General features: G+C 39.4%; 1 protein-coding gene and 1 non-coding gene across 11 annotated transcripts in view; both read right to left on the bottom strand.

Annotated features, from left to right (window-relative positions):
• CNOT1 (CCR4-NOT transcription complex subunit 1) overlaps positions 1 to 20,955 on the bottom strand; it is a 105,760-nt gene that overhangs the window by 39,529 nt on the left and 45,276 nt on the right. For 4 of the 10 annotated variants that reach the window (XM_044986940.1, XM_044986944.1, XM_044986947.1 and 1 more), the window contains 9 exons: positions 16,824 to 16,974; positions 11,995 to 12,196; positions 11,307 to 11,453; positions 9,974 to 10,098; positions 7,484 to 7,770; positions 6,090 to 6,168; positions 4,184 to 4,417; positions 3,511 to 3,651; positions 2,028 to 2,207 (listed from right to left, as the gene is read on the bottom strand). In XM_044986940.1, coding sequence (XP_044842875.1) covers positions 2,028 to 2,207; positions 3,511 to 3,651; positions 4,184 to 4,417; positions 6,090 to 6,168; positions 7,484 to 7,770; positions 9,974 to 10,098; positions 11,307 to 11,453; positions 11,995 to 12,196; positions 16,824 to 16,974 — 1,546 coding nt within the window. The remainder of the gene's footprint in view (positions 1 to 2,027; positions 2,208 to 3,510; positions 3,652 to 4,183; positions 4,418 to 6,089; positions 6,169 to 7,483; positions 7,771 to 9,973; positions 10,099 to 11,306; positions 11,454 to 11,994; positions 12,197 to 16,823; positions 16,975 to 20,955) is intronic. The other 6 variants (XM_044986942.1, XM_044986946.1, XM_044986941.1 and 3 more) reach the window with 3 other exon arrangements.
• On the bottom strand, positions 16,352 to 16,487 carry LOC123349676. Its single transcript, XR_006573619.1, has one exon. It is a non-coding gene; the product is annotated as a small nucleolar RNA SNORA50 (small nucleolar RNA).

The following is a 20,955-nucleotide window of genomic DNA, read 5'->3' as shown; positions in this document are numbered from 1 at the left end:
GAAGACATTTTAAAAAACCTGATTGCCTTGAGATTAAGTTTATCCAGCAGTATGCCAGCATACTGTGTATCTGCATGGCTTTGCCCATCTAATTCAGGGGGTTGTCTACACGAATTTATAAGGGTACAGTTAAACTACTGCAAACCCCTGTGTGGATACTTACTTCTGTTTAAGACCATCTTGTTTAAGGTTAGCTTCAACATATACCAATCAACTTAAGCTTAATAAAAAACAAGCCTGATTTAAAAACAAGTAAGAGGATCCACACAACCTTTTCACTAGTACAAGTGAGTTGATTTCTAATCACACCTTTAAACCAGCCAGAACTCTTGCCATTTCAACAGGTCCTTCAAATGGTGTAAACTGTAGGATCAAGGACCAACACCCCTATGGTTTTGTAGGGCACCGTACACGCCCATGGTATTCCCCAAAGCCCCCCAAATTCATAAATTTTATTAGAAGCTTGCAAGATTCATCATGTCACTGCATGTCTTATTTAAAAGGACTCTGGCACTAGAGTGTTTTGTTTCACAAATCCTACGTAGTGAGTCAGTTCTAACAGGACAATTTCATTTCTTCAATTTATTACAATGAATGACATCTGTAAGACATCTATTAACTGGTCAACATTTTCTTGGATATGCATTCAAGCAGGCTCTATCTGCAACTCTGATTCTTGGTACAAATAATGGATACAGTATTTCATCTGACCATTCACTGCAGTCTGCAAGCACAAGTATTTAAAGTCTATCCCAACTGCAAGAATGTTACTATAAGAAGTTGAAAATTAACAAGTCACTGATAAAGAAAAAAAGTGGCAACACGCTGATATCAAGCCAGTCAGTTTACACACTGAAGTCTTAGTCATCAGATTCAAAACCTAGTTATCTAAACCTAAAGTGTTGTTAAACTAAACAGGTTTGTAACTAACGTAATAAATAACTAGCAGCCAAAAAAAAAAGTGTTCATAGATATATCCTATTTCCTGACATAAGCTCAGTTACTCCCGGTCTGCTGAACCATACTTTTGGAATTTAGTAGTCCTATCAAAAGCTTACTCTAAATGAACTAATAAAATTAAGGGATTGCTCCCCTTTCTATAAAGTTATGATTTTAAAATCATGACCATCTGGACACAGTCTTCCTATTTTATATGTAATTCTGAATGGTTTAATATAAAGATTTAATACAAATGTTTCAGAAAAGCATTTTTCAAGTTTTGCTGGATTTGTGTATGTTATCGAAACAGTTAACTAGTCTATAGAAAAACAAGTAAACAGCAGTTGAAAACACTACACCTGCCCTGGAGTCTCCCAAGCTGTTGGTTTTATAGCCCCATTTTCCTTTTATAGCCCCATTTCCCCCACACACAGAAGCTACCTATACAAGTGCTGTCAAATGCAAACATTTTCCCCTCTAATCTTTCACATAAGTTTTTAGCGGGGCTTTGGAGCTGTGCCCCAGCTCTGTCCCAGCTCCAGGCAAAAACCTGCAGTTCTACTGCTCTGGAGCTGCTCCGCTCCCAGCTCCAGGCTCCACTCCAAAGCCCTGGTTTTTAGATATAATTCTCCAGATGCGAGTGCAGTTTTTAAGTTGATTGTGTCCCTATCAATGTCTCTTTACATTACTCTAAATGTTAATAGCCAATAGGCAGAGTCAATAGAAAGAGTAATACACCATGGTATGGTCTCAGTCTTATGGAGGCATACAGTATGCCAAGGAAAACATCCTTCCCCCATGACAAAAGAGGTTCATAATGAACTCCTGTCCCTGCCAGCCAAGCCTTGCAGGAGACAGTGCTCAGCCAAAACAGCAGCACAGGTAGATACCAAACCTACTCAAGGTTTAGAAAGGACCATCTAAAGGCCAATTACAGTACTCAAGGCACTTTTCCTACCCAAATTATGAAAAAAGTTGGTAAATTAGGGATAATTTAGAAATTTCACACTATATTTGGATAGTGTTGCAGTGTCTATATTATTGAAAACTGCAATTAGGCATCAGAAGAAAAGCAACATACTACTCACCTTGATATTTCTGTAGGTTTCATTCAGAACCATCTTGTTAAACTCTGGATTCTTAAGAGTGTCAAGGAAATTTGAATATAGGCTGTGAAAGTTTGGCTCAATACTGACTCTCTTCATCACAAGATACTGTGAAACCCAAGGCATGAACTCCTCTTTCACAGTTTCCTTCAGCTCCTCAACCTGGCTCCACCACAAAACAAAGTCACAGAAATTAGGATGAAAACAGACTGGGGGGAAATGACTTGGCCAGTACTGATCAATTTTACTAAATATTTTAGTGTTTGTTTTGACTGAGTGGTTCCCGAACTATTTTGGTCATTCGAGGATTACTTTAGCCAATGAATCAACTTAAATCTGTTTCAAGCACTTGAGTGCAGTAACCTCATCTTTTGTGAAATGCTGGATATTTACTGCATTACAGATCATTAAAGAGTTTAATTTAGTATAATTACTGAAGGACAGCCCTGGACATTGAATGTGTCTGTTCACAGAACAGAGACCATGGGTGGCAGCCCCGGAGCAGGTTTCTACTGCTAATATGTACCTAAACTCTAACCTAGAGACTCTAGTGGAAGAGGACAGCAGCTTAATCTCTGATAATCAGAGCTAAGGATTGTATAGTCAAACAGATACTAGTTGTGGTTGCACTTTCTGCAGTGTGAATACTTGTCTAGATCACACCAAAAACAGCCGAAGTATTGTCCAAACAGCGATATGACTAGTACAAAACTTCTTTATTATAGCAGCTACCTGCTAGAAAGTGTTCCCCTGAAACCAGAGGGGAATAGAATGTGACAATACACAGTTCTAGTTTAGAAAAAGGATGTTGCTTTGTGAAGAGAATGAAGCAGCATCATTGAACAAGAGCAGTTAACTATTCAAAGATTACTGGATAACTTTTCTTTGATGTGAAATATAGCAACACTAACATGGTCATTACTATATCATCTTGGTACTCTTATCTTTGGGAGAATTGTTGAAAATGGCATGCAAAGAATATCTTTTAGAAGGGCACACTTGAAACTATTACTAACCTTTTTAAATGGACTAGATTTCGAGTACTAGAGCTGTCCCTGAATTTGCCATCAATTTTTTTTCTTAAACAAAGTGTGTTGCTGTTACACCTACCCCATACATCAGATGTACACCCAAAACTATTTTTTTAAAAGACCAAAAAATTTAAGCTATGAGATTTCAAGTAGATCTCCCTAAAAAGGGGGGGGGGGGAGGGAATTATTCAATGCAGTGCTGTAGGAATATACATCTTCTAGTCCCACAGTAGAAGGGCTACGAACTCAGACTCTGAGATGAGAGGAAATTAGTTAATATTCTTACAAAATATAGTTGTAGTTAGATTAAGATCTATAAGGTTTGTTTTTGCAAGAATTTCTGTTCACCTTCATCATCCATGACATTGGAACAGATTACTTCCTGCTAGAAATAAGTAATACAATGAAACAAGGTAACAATTTGCCACACTTGCCTTCTGTGTCATATTTGATTGAGACAGATTATTGAATATGAAAGCAATTTTTTCCTGGACATTTTCTGGGGGCTCCACAATTCTCTCAGTTTGATCTGTTGCCACTAGCAAGGTATCGATGTTGGTAGTATTAATGGAAGGCTGTAGAAAGATAACGACAAATAAGAAAAACATATTGCAAAGAGGAACAGTACTGAGGCAAAAGGTCACGGAGGACTTTTGTTCAGTTTAATAGTAAAGTTAGCACTTTGATCTTCTATTGAGAAAGGTGACCTAAAGAGTGGAAAAAGCAGTGTTTATGAAGTGTGAATATTCAACCCAATCCCCATTCATTAGGTCTATAGTTCCCCCTTTTAAAAAAGGCACCCTGCAACATGAAAACCATGTTATCCCCTTAATATTTTCTAGGCAAAAAAGCAAAAATAGCTAAAGACTCATTAGCAAAAGGCTGGCCTGTGAAGAACAAGGTTACTTACTACCAGTCAAAAAAACCTTGTAAGAGACTAAGTGCTTTAAGCTACAAATATGAATCCAAACAGGATCACAACTTGACAACCTAAAATATAAAACTTCTCATGACTGGTTAACCCCTAGGTACTCATTGAGAGCCAGCTGTTTCTATAATTCTGTTGATCTCCCAATAAGAGCACCATGAAGCAATAGGGTAACTTACCGGCACATCCTTTTTGAAGCTGACTCCGGTTGGTCGGGTGATTGTAATGGTTTTTGCTACAGTGGTAGTGGTGGTGGAGGTGGTTACTATAGTGCTGACTTGGCCAGCAAGAGGAGCTTTTGCTGGAACCTGGGCCTGGGCCTGAGCCTGGGCAAGTGCAATACTTCCAGGGGTGGTGATTGAACCCTGCATCTTCACAGGAGGATCTCTGGATTGCTGTCCATATTCAATGTACTAGAGTAAGGCAGACAAGAGACGTACTGAAATTCACACAGGTGGCCATGAAATGGCATCTTAATACTAGAGTCCTCCCAACTCTAGTTCACCACACTGAACTTTACAGAAAGTTGCAGTCTGGAAATTGTAGGAAAGTTTCTGGGTAATTCCAGAACCAGAATTATATCACTCTGTATGATGTATGACATTTGTAAATTCACTTGCAAAACCTAGAGATGAACTCCCTGTTAAGAGAAGTTCTACCAGAGAAGCCTCTTTTCAGTCCCTGTTTATGTAATGATAAAGAAGGACTGGATGGTATGGCCTTCAAAGGCATGAATGCTATCCCCAAGCTAGAGGGGCTACTGCTGAGTGCCACAAGGCTTGACTCCCTTCCAAGTCCACAGACAGACAGCATTCCCCACACTGCTGGCCTGCGGAGTGAGAAAAATGTAAGGGCAATGTGCGAACATCGAAAGACCTGCTAGGCAGAGTGGACAAGAAAGTCTTCCCCAAAGACTTCAATGACAGTATAAAGATAGAGGAAGCTTGAACTATGCAGTGATCAAGGAAAAAGTCAGTTCCAATAATCGGTCTTAAATTTCTGCACCCACAGAAATAATTCTACAGTGGTGCATTTGCCTAGATGAGTGGTTCTCAAACTGGGGGTCGCAACCCCTCAAGGGGTCACAAGGTTATTATGGGGGGGGGCACAAGCTGTCAGCCTCCACCCGAAATCCCACTTTGCCTCCAGCATTTATCATAGTGTTAAATATTTTTAAAGTGTTATTAATTTATAAGTGGGTCACACTCAGGCTTGCTGTGTGAAAGAGGTCACCAATACAAGTGTTTTGAGAACCATGGGCCTAGATATTTACAATGCAGGAGTCAAAAAGTATACAGATGCCAGATGTATCACTTAAACCAATTATCTAGTAGTTGAGACAGCTATGAGATTTTGCTTTATTTGTGGAGTAAAGGTATTGACTACTTGATGTCATGGCAGACCTTTATTTTTACCAAGCTGCAACTAAGCATTCAAGAGTGTGGCCTTAGAATAACCTTCTGTACATGCCTCCCCCCACCCAAATAGAAGGATCATTGAGACAAACCCATAATCAACATTGCTTTTACTGTTTGAACTACAGTACATTCCCATCATTTTGATCAGACCTTCAGGAACCTAGTTCTTCCGTCCCTTGTTTGGATTATTTATAGCAGGTCTGAATACATAATTTGATCATTAACCACAGAAGAGAGGCATTTATTCAATAGGGAAGCCCAAAATTCTGACGGAGACAGGAATATAAACCCAGAGAAGATCCATGGCAAGGATTAGATCTTAGACATTAATACATGATGGCACTTTTTAAGTGGCAATATGCCCTGGATGGCCATATGGCTAGAGAGGTTAGGCACTTATTTCAAAACAGCAAGCCAAATAAACTTACAGAAAAATGGAAGGCACTGGTCCCTACCCCCTACTGCCATTCCCCCAAACCCAAGGAAAATGCATTCGAGTCTATAATTTGCTCACACAAAACATTAAAAATTGTTTGTATTTTGTTTTTATGGACTTGTACTGTCATACAAAACTTATGAACCTTTAAGGCCATTTTTAATGCAAATAGAAATCAACTCAATCGTTTATCAAATTAATGAATTAGTTCTATCATTTTTAAACACTCACCTCCTGTAGGTGATGAGGGAACTGTATAAAGTGACTAATAGAAGCCAAGTGCTGACAATACTGGGGATAGTCCTTCAATCTGTCAACAGTAAAACTATCCATTAGTCAGAGAAAGCATGAGCCCTGATCAAGAACATACCACAGAGCAATATAAACTGGTTACTGGCTATGTTTCTCCCTTAACACATCAAAGTTGCTTCTAAACTTTCCAGCTGTGCTACACAAGTGATTTTTGTAGGAGGATTTGTTGCAAAATAATTTGAGAGCAGTTACCCTTGCATTGCACTGCTATTAAGTCCTATTAACCCATCTATTCCCAAATATTTAACACCTAGACAGTTTACTATTTAGCAAGGCAACAACCTCACTAGATGCTAAATTGTGTGTCTGCAGCAAAGGCAGCTTGATTATACTTCTAGTTTAATGTTTAGAACTACCCCTATAGCTGACAATGAAGCCTCTCCCTGTATGTTCAGTGGTTTTATTCTGTGTATTTGAGAATGCAAGATAGAGCACTACTAAAATGGATGAAAACTAAGTTTTAAAATCCCATGTATAATGGTATGTGCATTTTACCAAGAGAGAAGTAACAGAGGCTGCTAGAGTATTGGGTACGTCAGTCTTGACAGTGAGATTTTATTCTGCTAGGCTATAGAATGTTAATAGCTGTAACAAGACAACCAGCTTATAAAATAAACAGCTGTTTGTCTCTTAAATGTAGCCTGAAATATTCCAAGGCTGGATAAGGTGGTAAAGAAGAAATTGAGGAATAAGGGCAGAAGCATCTTGGGTAGAATCATGTTTTCAGAGCATACATTTAAAGGTGCTAAATTGGCACCTCAATTAAGGAAGTCTTCTTAAATATAAGGAGGAAGACTTTTCCATTGTGTCTCCAGTATACTTATAGAGCCAGACTTTCTGGACAGTTTCCCCATTTGCAAACAGCCTATATTCCATGCCCCAAATACCTGGGAAAGTCTCTCACTGGCAATGTTTCATAGGCATTTTGTGGAAAGAGGAAAAATTAAGCATCTGCTAGCTGAGACGTATGCAGACAGTAAAGTTTGGAGATTTTCTTTGCATTACTACAGGGGTATTTCTTGTAACCCTACAGATAGCCAGTTAAGTAGAACATTCCACACAACATGGCTCATCCGAGAGGATTTAACACTTTTGTGAGGGACCAAAATTTGTGTTTTATAGCAGCACTTATCTTAGGTGGGTTTTATACGTGAGCTCGGAATTGGTGAATTATGTTCAAGTTGTGAGATGTGTAAGTATTATGACATACCATTAATCCTGTATTGCTACTACTAAGCATATGACTAGAGCAGACAAGTTTAATAAGATATCCCATGCAATTTTTTTTTTGAAAGATTACAAAAATCACTCACCTATTTTTAAACCTATCTAGTGCAGCAATACCAAAATAGTACATTTTGGATGCAAAAGGCTTTCGTAAGGCTTCAAGAACATAGCGCAGGGCCAGGCCCAATGCCATGTAAGTAACCAGTCCTTTCTCTATTATCCCACCAAAGAGGCAGGCTGTTATGTGCAGCTCTTTGTCTGGGTATTGGGGGAAAAAACGGTACTCCTCAAACAAGTTCCTCAGCATACAGTTAAACACTTCTCGTTCCCGCTTAATGTTGGAGTCCTTAAACCTCTGTAGCATTTCTAACACCTGCAAAGAAATAGAAACTGTTACCAAGAGACTTATTTCATCTCAGCCCTTTCACACCAGTGGGTTCAAGAGCACCTGCAACTAGTCACTAATGTAAATTGCACTGGGAAAACCCAATTCCCAGTGCAAAACTGGGGGCAGGGATCTATATGTAAAACTCAAAAAACACAAAACTTTTTTTTTTTTATTATTATTTAAAGTCTTGTCAAGAGATGGCTGGACAACTAGCTTTTAGTGCAGCTATTCTGCAGATTCTGTGGATGCTAGAAACCTCATCTGCTTGTACTGTAGCTTTCTTACAATTGTTCAGGTCAGTATCTTTTTTGCAAAAGCTTTTGAGTAGTCTGTCAGTCTGATAGCACTGCTACATTTACAGGTCATGTGGCTTCATCTCAGCTGTACATATTCAAATTGGGCTACGTTTATGCACATAGTATCAGCCCAAAAAGTATTACATTTTTAAAGCACTGAAAAGTGCAATTATGGTCAGAAAAGGGACCATGTTTAAAAAAAACCACTACCTCTCACTCAGATCTGCTCTCTACATATCCCCGCTGATGTCTGCTTTAGGCCTTATTTTATTTTAAGACAGACCTCTTGTTAGCACAGATTAGCTAACAGAAATGAGAAAGCTAAATTTTATTTGGTTCAGAGTAAATTCTGATTGCAGAATCATCATTGGGATAATACACAAGTCACACATCCCTCTCATTTTGAATTTCATTCTAAGGTTGAGTTTGTAGGACTGGCAGTTATACAGATATTTAGCTATAAAACTAATGGAGTTTGATCAAAACATGGAATCCCAAGAAGTCATTTTAATTGGTATAATAGTTTTAAATCTTCCCCAGGAATCTCTAAATAGTTATGAAAGTAACATTCAAGGCTTCACAACAGGAGTGTTTCAAGCACACAGTAAGGAACGAGTGTGCAAGTACTTTACAAGCCAATTGTGCATCTGAGCAATAACTCCAATTATGCCCATCTGTGCAAATAAAATGTCAGACTGTCCTAAGTAGTAGTCTCATATGCATGTAAACTGCTTTTAAAAAGGCAGTTTTTCTTCAAACGTATAGCCTTGGCAAAAGGAATAAATAAGCAAAATCCTATTTTACTCAGGTCAAATGGACTGTTTATCAATTTTCTTCAAATCCTCAGACCATACTTCCAACATGCTTGCTTCTGAGTTTAAGACAATCCCTTGAATGTCATTTTAGAAGAGTAATTACTTTCATTCTGAATTTTTCCCTCTTTAATATACATGAAGTAATTGGAAATTCAGCATCAGATTTTTTTTTTTTTTTTTAAACTATTTCGACTGTGAAGTAATTGCTTGGAAGGAGGTTCCTAAGAATATTTGTTGTAGATTAGACCTGCTAGAGTATTGCTCATAATTTCATTTTTTCCCTTTATCAGATATTAAAGGCCATGTTTATATTTGTCAGATTTATTTGCAATGGTCTTCAAATGAGACTTTTCTTTGTACTGCTCCTAAATTTGATTCCGAAATACAGGAAGTAGAGATTAAACAGTGCTTTTCAATAATCCGTAAGTGTGCAAATATATTTAAAGGGACATCGTTAACTTGAAATACTCTATTTCAACAAGCAAATTGAACTTGGCCTCAGGATTATACTTGCCACTGAGTCTCCCTGATATTTTTGTCTCAAAAAAAAAATTGATAAGTGTTTTCTTCTCCCTTTTGTGCAAGACACCCAAGAAAGGTGAAATTGACTAGTGACAGGAGAAGAAAGTAAACCACCACACAGTACTGTCAAGGGTATATGCTAAAACTGATGAGAGTTTTCACTTGTCATTTATAGTAATTTTAGGTGTTAATTGCATATGTTAATTATTTTCAGATAAAAAAATGATTTAAGTTGACGGTGTCCCTTTAAGCTTTGGCACCAATGTTGAATACTTGTGCTTGGATTTCACATGACTAGGTCCATCCAATTTAACATTTTCAGCAGCTAGAACTTAAAACTGCATTTAATGCACAAGTGCAACTGGGTGTTTTTACCCTGTGTACAACAGACAGGTTCTTTAAAATTTGTGCACTCAAATTTACTTCCTCAAACTGCAACCAAACAAAAAGCAATGTTGCTATTGCCTCAATATTTAAAGACATTAAGGAGAATTACTTTCAACCATAAAACAAGTCTCTGGACAAGTGATGTGATCATTGCAGAAGGAAACTCACCTCATCTACAGACATGGTGGGGTGTGGTGGATGATTATAAATGCGCTGAAAGTAGCTGTTTGCCTCATCATCTATTTCTTTACTAAAGTGCTGATTTGCCTCTGGCCACACCTGAGATAAGTCAGCTGTTGGGAAAATGGACAAAGAGTAACATTTGAGTTAATTCATTAGCAAATGACAATTTTTTTTCTTGTTCTTTTCAATTCATTTTCAGATATCTGTTCAAACATATGCAGAACCTCCATAATACTCTTGACAGGGCTGAAATGCTTTTAAGTAGTTTTTGTTCATTTAGTGAGCACAAGTTATTTTATTTAAAACCACAGGTCTGTTAACTTAGTAAGATTTGTGTTTCACCAACAGTGATCAACTTGAAACAAACTGCATGTTAAGCTAGTGCTCCTAGAATATATCTCACCTCTAAAAAAAATTAGACTGAGGCCTAACCCCATGTGCAAATGAACATAAAAAGAGCATGCTACACAACACTAACATGCAGACAGTCTTTCACACAAGCACTTTCAGATCAACCAGTGCACTTCAAGCCAAGTCACTGAATGCTCAGCCCAAACAGCAGAAAGAGGGTCAAATCAACCTCCAGCTGTATGTTCACTGGGGACCTATTAGTTTAGCTTTTCACACATTCAGTTTTATGGACAAGCTGCCAGATAGTGGACTTACTGACATAATGATGTTTGAAAGGTTTAATATCCGATTGCACCTTAGTCACCAAAGCACACAGTGTGAAATCTGACTGTATGCAGTCAAGAGATACAGCTGTGCCAGTTAGACAGACAGACTCTTGGCTGGACTGGGGAGACCAAGTATTCCATTCTCAGAAACAAACTAGCCTGAATTAGTTTTTCTTCCCAGTTTTAGCATCCTAATTCACCACCTCCTCCCTTTATTAAATCCTCTGATTGGCAATATCCCACTCAAAGCACCTCTGGTTTAATTCGTTTTCTCTACAGAATTTCATTTTTGTAACACTAAACACGCACATACATATATAAAACCCCTTATAAAAAGACTGGGCATATTTTGTTCATACACAGCAGAACAAAGCAGCAGAGCAACACTGTTCATGCGGATTTATAACATTTAATTGAGTTCTTTACTTTACTACAAAACTGCTTCTTTCTACTCCCTCAGGGCTACTCAGCAAGCTTCTACTGCTAGAAGTTTTAAAGTAGCCTGTTTCATGCTGCAGAGTGAAAACCAGAGCCACATTTCTGGGATCTGTCATCTACTGGCCACAAGCCTGCCCTGGAGGAAATGCAGGTTAACTGCAGACCACAGTCACACTTCAGTCACAGACAACACTACCACTTACAAGGTTTCATCTTACTCTGCTGGAATGTAGGCTGGTTCAGTCCAGATGTACCCAGTTTCCTTTGCACGAATGGATCGTTGTTCACTGCAGGAAGGCCAAGGGCCCCAGTCCCTATACCAGTTAGGCTACCCGTAGTAAGACCACCTACTGGAGCCAAACAAGGTATCAGTCATCTCATTTGTACTCAGCTACTTGCATGCAGTAAGAAAAAATGCTTATTATTCCCATAAACGTGTCCAGCTAGGTCACATAACTATCCCCATGTTATCCAATTTCATATGCAACTTTTTAGTCCACATTACGCTACCACCAGCGGTCTATTGAAGTCTGTCAAAAGGCTCAGATTGTTCCCAAACAAAATTTCATCTTTTTATTCAAATGCAGCACTTTAATATACTTCAGATAGTCTTAAAAGGGCAAAAAACACTCCGAGGTCAGAACTGCATACCATCTTTTTTTTTTTTTTTAAAACCACACACACAGGACCCTCTCTTTATTGAAGTACATTATATTGATTTGTTATGCTGCACTGAGCACTTTGGTGTGGAAGTGGGAGCAAAAGTTATGTAATTTTAATTAAATCCTAGCAAATATAAGCATACTGCTGTTCTTACCCAATACCTCTGACCAAGGCAACTGTAGCAGTACTTGAACAATTCTGTTACCTCAATATGCAAACAAGTAGTACCTGGAAGTTGTGAAGAGAGTCCTCCAATGCCACTGAAAGCAGTTGTCTGATTTTGGGTGGAAAGGGGAGGAAATGCTTTTGCTGGTGACTGAGGTGTACTGAAAGCAGAACCCAAGTTTGGAGGGAAGCCTTGCATACTCTGGGTATGTGGAACAGCTGAACCACCTAAACTAAGAGATGCCATCCCAGCAAGCGGGTCAATCTGAATAAAGAAATGCAGATTATACACAGCCATATACATTTATCAGTTCTTCTTAGCAATAACTGACAGACACCACTCCAATACTTCCTTAGGGACTATTTGACACAGCTGCAACTTTAGTCTACGACATCATACAGGTCACCCCAACAAGATCCTGTTTATCTACAAAATGTTAGGTTAAATCTAAAAAAAATGTACTAAATGTCTAAGACTGCTACAACCCTAGAGATGTAAAATCCAAGTCTATTAAAAGACTTTGGAGATTCAAGACCTTGGTATTACACATTTGACTTCTAACAAAAAACTGGATTAAAAACCAATACTTGGATATCTGATATTACAGCAACTTACGACTTTCAGTTTTAGGTCACATTAAAAAAGTTACTGGCTGCAGTGAAATTTCATCAACATTATTTATAGATCTTATTGTATAAGGGATCCCACTGTGTCCAATTTTAAGAGAAAACTGGAACATGATCTTTTGCATAGGCCTTCAGAGATCCCACAATATTAGCAACTATAATTAGAGATGGGACTAGGAGAAAGAATGAGGAGTACTTATGGCACCTTAGAAACAAATTCATTTGAGCATAAGCTTTTGTGAGCTAAAACCCACTCCATCGGATGCATGCAGTGGAAAATACAGTAGGAAGATGTATTGCACACACCATGAAAAATGGGTGTTGCCATACCAACTATAACGAGAGTGATCAATTAAAGTGGGCTATCAGCAGGAGAAAAAACAAAAACCTTTTGTACTCAATTCTTGTCAACTGTTGGAAATGGGCCATCTTGATTATCACTACAAAAGTTTCTCTTCTGCTAATAGCCCACTTTAATTGATCACTCTCATAGTTGGTATGACAACACGCATTCTCTCATGTTCTGTGTTTTCTTCTTGGTAGTCCATTGATCCGATGATGGCAAATCTGAGCAAATCATCTATTGTTGGTCTCATGGTGTGCCCTCTGATGGCTATACAAGCCAATTCTAGAGGTGCACATTTGGCTGCAGATGGTGCATGGGAAGTTCGCAGTCAGTGGGTTGTGCGCTGCTGGTGCTCTGTGATATCGTTTGCGTGCCTCTTGTAGACGCTGGTAGTGGTCTTCCTCAAAGGCGACGCAGGTATTTCTGACTGTTGCACACCACTGTGTTCTGTCGCTGGTGGCGTCCTCAAGGTCTCTGGGTTTGATACTGCTGTACTGCACATTGGCTTTGATGGTGTCCTTGTAACGTTTTTGTGGACGACCTATATGTCGGATGCCCTGGGAGAGCTCACCATAGAGAAGCTGGCAGGGGATTGTGTTGGCATCCATGCGGCTGACATGACCGGTCCAATGTAGCTGTGACTTCATGATCATCATTTCGATGCTTGTCATCTGGGCTCTCTCGAGGACCTCAAGATTGGGCACTTTGTCTTGCCAGCGGATCTTCATGATGTTGCGGAGGCAACGCATGTGGAATGCTTCGAACTGCTTGATGTGACGCCTATATAGTATCCATGTTTCATACCCGTACAAAAGAGATGAAAGAACAGCAGCTCTGTACACAAGCAGTTTTGACGACATCCGGATGTTGTGGTGGTTTAAAAAACTTTGACACACAGATAACCAAGTGCCTGGCTTGCTTTGGATATTCGTGCGTTCATCTCATTATCCAGTGATCCATCACAGGATATGACACTACCCAGGTATTTAAAGTTCTCCACTACTTTAAGCTGAGTGCCATCAATGGAGATACTCGGGACAGAAGCATTTGATCCAGGTACAGGTTGATGGAGAACTTAGGACTAACAATCAGCCTCGGAAAGACAGAAGAGTTGCGAGGCCTCGGCAAACTTGTTGCCAATGTGCTGAAGATCATTTTCAGCGTGAGCCATGAGAGCACAGTCGTCGGCAAAGAGTGCCTCAAGGAGTTTCTGCACCGTCTTAGTCTTTGCATTCAGGCGACGGAGGTCAAAAGGTGAACCATCATGCCGGTATTTCAAATATATACCTCGATCCAGATCTTTCATTGCATGGTTAAGGACGCATGCAAAGACAGGAGCGAGAACACATCCTTGTTTCATGCCATTGATGATACTGAAGGGGGCAGATGTGGCTCCATCAGACTATACTTCGCCTGTCATGCTGTGATGAAAAAGGCATATAATCTGGACAAATTTTCTTGGGCAGCCAGGTCGTGTTAGAATAGTCCAAAGGGCTTCCCTGTTGATGGTATCAAATGCCTTTGTCAGATCTATGAAGACAGCATATAGGTGCATGTTCTGTTCAATGCACTCCTCTTGTATTTGTCTGACAGCAAACACCATGTCGACTGTGCCGGTCCGGCCAGGTCGAAAACCACATTGACTTTCAGGTAGATTTGCCTCGGAAATACTGGCTATTAGGCGGTTCAAGATGATGCGGGCGATGATTTTCCCTCCAATGGAGAGGAGGGATATGCCTCTATAATTTCCACATTCTGCTTTGCTGCCTTTCTTCTTGAAAAGAGAGACAATAGTAGCGTCACGGAGGTCCTGTAGTATGTTTTCATCCTCCCAGATGCTGATGATCACGCTGTGGAATGCTGCTAGTGATGCTGCTTTGTATCTCTCTGCTGGTATCCCATCTTTTCCAGGAGCTTTTCCTGAACTCATCTGGCTAACAGCTTCCTTAATCTCATCTATAGGGGTGAAGAGTCAAGATCTGTCAGAGCAGGTTGTTGTGGAATTTCATTGAGGACATTATTATTCACGGTTGATGGTCTATTGAGAAGGTTGCTAAAGTGTTCTCGCCATCTTTCGTTGATGCCTTCTTTATCTTTAATCAGCATTGTGTTGTCTGATGGGAGCAGTGGGGTGGTTCTTAGTTTAGAAGGTCCATAGACAGTCTTAATAGCACTGAAGAACATCTTTGAGTTATGGGTCTCAGCATAGTGCTCAATTTCTTTGGCTTTGCTCTCCCACCAGTTGTCTTGTATCTGACAGAGGTCTTTGTTTTGCTCTGAAGGTACTTGAAATTGTCCTGTCTGGAGACTGAGGAGGGATCATTCTGCCATTCAATAAAGGTTTCTCTCTTTACTTCCAGAGCTGAGCATATTTCTTCTTAGTTCTCAAACCACTCCTGATGTGTTATTTTCTTTGGTCCAAGAGATGTTATTGCTGTGTCGGGACCAGTTCAAGCAGATGGTGACTACTTTTCGGTTGCAGTACCGATCAATTGTCCGTGGGATGTCAGTTTGTCATCAAGACTCTTCTGGAAGTTGTTGAAACATTGCGCATCCTCCAGGTTGGCTATGTTGAAAGCAGGTCGCACATGCTTAGGGCGTTTGTGCCGAGAGGGAGCAATGTAAAGTTGGAGAGACGTCCTGACTAATCTGTGGTCTGTCCAGTACTCTGCGCCTTGCATCACTCTGGTGATCAGTACATCTCGGATGTCTCGCCTTCTGACAATGGTATAATCTATCAGATGCCACTGTTTGGACCTAGGGTTATCCACGTCGTTTTGTATTTATCCGCTTGTTGGAACAGAGTGTTGGTAATGGTCAGGTCATTTTCAGAACAAAGGCTCAAAAGGAGGGGGAGAGAGAGAGAATGAGAATACACACACTACTCCTTTTGAGCCTTTGTTCTGAAAATGACACACACACCCCTACCTTCCTACTGTATTTTCCACTGCATGCATCCGATAAAGTGGGTTTTAGCCCATGAAAGCTTACGCTCAAATAAATGTGTTAGTCTAAGGTGCCACAAGTACTCCTCATTCTTTTTGCTGATACAGACTAACACAGCTACTCCTCTGAAACCTGACTCTTGGAGAATTCTCACCATCTATCCAGAAGATGGCCAGGCTACAGTCCAGTTGTCTAAAACATTCTGCTGCTCTAATTGCTCACAGTAGCAGTCTGTAGTGTTCCCAGGATATTATTTAATAGGTTTATCTAAGGAGTAGTTTTCCCACTTCTGAGAGCTGTTAAACTGCTTTACTTCTTTAGCCTGCAAAATATTGATGCCTTTGACATCTATAGAAATACTGAAGTGCCATTAGTTTATAGGGAAAAAGTTCATTTCTTAACATTTCAACGTGCCATTGAATGTAGCTGCTAGAAGCAAAATCTGTCTGGAATGTGTTGCTCCCAGAGGAGGAAGGGGTGGTGAGTGGCAGGGAGTAACTTAAATGTACCTTGTTTTTAAAAGAGCAGTTCAGTTGAGAGCTGAAGAGCCCCAGTTATAACAAGTCCTTATGCTCTAGCACTGTTGCTTGGCCCGTGAAGCTACAAACAAGACACATCAGGTTCAAAGGCAGTGCTTATTCCTCAAAAGTCTACGTAAATTCTTTAGCACTTTAAAGAAATCTTCACTATATTTTTAATTAAGCCAAATTTGTATTTCACTTTTTACTGCTCCCATTCTGCTAAGCTTCAGTTACTTGTTACAAACATTCCAGAAGTGAAAGTTAGCTCTGAACTAAACCCATTACACACTATTTTATAGTTAAAACACAAGCAAATTATGTAGACATGCATGTACAAGTAGTTTAAGGGAGCCAACTCACATATTCTTTAGTTCCGTTACCAGAGTTCAGTTTATGCAGCAAACAAATACCAATTATCACTGTTCTGAAACTGTAGCATGTCATTTATCTACCTGTACAGGAGAGATGGCATCCAAGCTGCTAGCACTTGGTGGACGTCCCTTTGGCATGACTCCAGGTGGTGGCTGTCTAGCCTTGTTCATGACATTACTGCAATTGGCTACCATAGTGAGGATGGTCTCCGACAGCTCCTGAGAAACACTCCTGGGCAGAGAAGAATTAGGTGATAAGCCATATAGCATTCCTGAGGCTGGCCAATCCAGCCTGTTCAGTTTCTCTTTAGCAAGTGGGACCATGTATTTCAAGACAGGTAATAAGTGTGGCTTTGGAGAAGTAGATAAAAGTTAAGATTTTGCAATTACTTTACAATAATTTGACTATCTCTACTGTCATATCTCTTCGTTAGACTCACTAAGCAGTCAAGTGACTTGAGAAGCGCTCTAGAGACTTCTAGAACCTACAAACCACAGCATGTCTTTCTAAGACTTACGCTAGACCTTAAACCCAAAACAGATAGCTGAGTGACTGCAGATACCAGCTTTAGTGAAAAGTTACACTCTTAAAAGTCAATATGCTTAGGTACATTCCCCTCATGCTAAGATGATGCATGTTTTCAGATCCACATTTCATCAGGCACTGGAACATAAGGAGCAATTAGCAGTGAACATGGAGTACCATATAGCTCTAAGAAAGCAATAAAACCCTGCCCCCTCAGGTGAACAGGCAGTCCTCGCACTTACAACTGGTTCCTGAAAATCACGTTGTAAGTTGAAACAGCGTAACTCGGAACCGCAATCCACTCCATTGCAGGACTGAGCATCGTAAAGTCAAAACCAATCGTCATAAGTTGAATCAGGGTATCAATTCATAAATGCCATTCATCGTAAGTAATAACTGTACTATACTGAATCTTAGCTACATTTTATTTGATTTCCATTCGATACATAGGAAAAGGACAGTCTTGATAGGGAAACCAGTTTTCCAGACTTTATTTTCCTATGTCAATACTCATGTCTTAGATACATTACTGAATAACTTCAGGACACACTGGGTCTCCTAAAAACAGAATATGTATCTTTGCCAATAACAGAGTTAAACAAGAACAGACTCCTAGGAAGCCCTAGTCTATTTCTTGGACAATATTTGAAACATGAGCTCTGTAGAAGAATAGAATGAGACAGTTTAAGAGGCGGGGAAGGCTGAAGTCTCCTTTTGGATAAGACTACCCTGTTCTCCTATTTCATCAAGTTGTACTTTGAGTACAAGGTTGTATACCATATGATTAGAGTTCTGTTACTGTAAGTCCAAGACCATCACGGAGTTGCTATCATTCCATTTTCTGGCATTTTTATGCTGCAATAAGGGGCTATGGTTTGACCTAGCTGGCTAGTGTCACAGGAAAGCACCTAAGAGGATGGGCATTTATTTACATGACTTAAGCAATAGCGAAAAATCTAAGACATTTTAACAAGATCTCAAGATGATCCAATATATTTAGATCAAAACAAAAGACCAGACAAGTCGCTAACAGCTTTTCTCTATAGAGACCTAGAAACCAAGATCCAATATATAAATTAAGGTCTTCAAGAGATGGGCATAATATGGGAATAGTGGAAGTGCTTTGCAGAGAGAAAAGAACATACCCATTGCTAGTGAGCCTACTTTCATGCACAGCAGACTACCAGTTTCTTGCTTCAATAATATTTGAAGAGTCAGTTTGCAAGACTGTGCAAACAAAAGAATCTCTACCCCAAGAACTGCACAATTTAAGTTTGGTGTGGATATACTTACTGTAGTAAACCCCAGAGATTATTTTGACTGACTATGTCCTAATTCAGGGACAACTAGCAATAGTCTGCTTAAAGGTGCTAAATCTTTGGGGTGAGGGATGTTTAATTAAAGGTACATTTAAAGCAAATGATGTTTGGGTGATCAACTTACTTCCATGTTTAAGAGGAGACAAGTAATTCCAGGTAAAACAACTGCTTAATTATAATGTTTTCAAAGAGCTTTCTATATCTACTCAACCTCAGCTCTACCTTAACAAGTTCTTTGCCCGGAAGTTGACGTTTTTTAAAAAGTCTAAGCATTGCTCAGCAGCAACCCTCTCAGATATTTCATACCACCACAGCTCTCCAACATAGTTTCTATTCCCACATTCCACAAATTAGAGCAACATGACCCACATCAACCTTGAAAACTTCTTTACCTACCACTCCCCATGCTGTTGGCTACCATTATCTATAGTTCAGCCATGTGGACTTTAGAAGTCCAGCACTGTCATGGCAAGAGATGTGCACTGTCTCTAAGTCAGCTCCCTGTGCCTCAAATTTCCCTATTCTCATATTCTACAGGTCAATACTAGGTCTCCCCAGCTCTGACTCCCTTCTCTGTGGTATGTCTCTAAAAAGGACAACGAACCTTTACACTCTGAGTAGAGCTCCAGGTATACATATTCAGAAGCCAAGGAAAAAAAGAGGCGAACACGCAATGTCACATGTAATTACTTCACTAAAGTTTATTTTTAATCTGAAATAATTTGAAGCAGAGACTAGAGGCATTTCCTGGCCACTCTAAGGTTTTTAATCTCGGGGGGAGGGGGGGGACACTGGGAGGATAGAGACCATCCCAACATACATATACATATAAAAAACCACCATTCCTCTTGATATAAAACCACTGAGTAGACTGGGCATGGGGATCTCTAAAAAAACAAAAAGGGCTGTACTGCTTCACAGAAAGCCTTAAGTGTCAAAAGTGCATGCTGCCCAAGATGAGGGCATCTTTCAGTGGGCTCTTAGACCTTATACAGTAGCAAGTAGTCAGAAGATAAAACTATTAATTTGTTATCCTCTGAAATATTACAACTGGCCTTCTCATATAGAAATAGATCCAAGGCTAGACTTGTCATTTGCCTCTTAAGACAAGTCTTTATAAAAAGAATCCCTTGTTCTACATTAGCTATAGCACCCACATTTTGTGAAAAGTGAGCAGCTACCCAGTAAGCAGACCTCAGAATTTTGAATGAGTGCTTTCTCTCCCCTTCCACAGACTGATCAGAATTAAAGTGGCCTTAATGCAGTTTCTTAATTCACTAATTAAACTAAACTGAATTATGGTCACTTCAATTTTGAACAGAAGCAGCCACACAGGGATTTAATGCAGATCAACTAATCCACTTCCAATTCACACCTTTAGTTAATTTGGATTAATTTTCCTGGGTGCCCCCCATGTAGGCAAGCCCAAAGTATTGCCTATTCTCCATCTATAACCAGATGGAGAAACACCTCACAATCCCTACTGTATTTATCCTCACACCACCCAAGAGGTAGGGAAAGTGCTATTATCCCCATTTTACAGATGAACTGAGGCAGAGAGACCGTGATTTGCTCAAGGTCACAAGGTAGATTGGGTTCAAGTTCCTGCTCTGTTAAGTCTCCAGAGTCTGAGGCTGACCCCCTAACCACTAGACCATCTTTCCTTATGCATTCTTATTTGTAGCGGTTAATTCACATCAAGAGTGAGTTACATTAAATGCTTTCAGAGCAATCTTATGAAAGCCATTGCTGTAGTTGCTACATGGATCCTATGTGGATGTGAGGAATGAGATTGTTCGTTATGGAGTCTATTTAAATAAGGCTCACACTTATGAAAGTTTGAAGCCAGCTTGGATAAAAACTAAAGAATTCATATTTTATTGAAATTAAATACAGGTTCTTTTAAAAAAATAAATCCATTTAAGATTAAATTTGAAGTTGACACCCTATGTTAAGGCCTAAAATGATTAAAATTAAAATGTTTAAAATAATTTAAATGAAATATACTGCTTAATATTTTTTTTGTATTTGATGCCAAGTCTTAAAGAAAGTCAAAACTGAATTGGCGGACATCACTAGTTAACCACCTGGAAACAGAATTTGTTGAAGTGCTAAAGCAGCTGTAGACAAGTGCAGAGAATATTTTCTTCATTTCAGTTTATTCAACTACTTCAGGTCAATGACTAATTCCTCCTAAGGTAAGCCAATTGAGAGTTGGAAAAACAGCAGGAAAATTTAGACTGGAAAAGAAAAACCACGTATACACACTAGATGCGAGGATGAGATCTACTAGTTCCATAATCTTGAAGAACATAGTAAATTGAACTGATTTCTGATCACTAACTATAGTGAATAGTTCATTCATTCA

Source organism: Mauremys mutica, chromosome 14 (assembly GCF_020497125.1).
Source record: "Mauremys mutica isolate MM-2020 ecotype Southern chromosome 14, ASM2049712v1, whole genome shotgun sequence".
NCBI lineage: Eukaryota > Metazoa > Chordata > Testudines > Geoemydidae > Mauremys > Mauremys mutica.
This window is presented reverse-complemented; position numbering and strand designations above follow the sequence as displayed.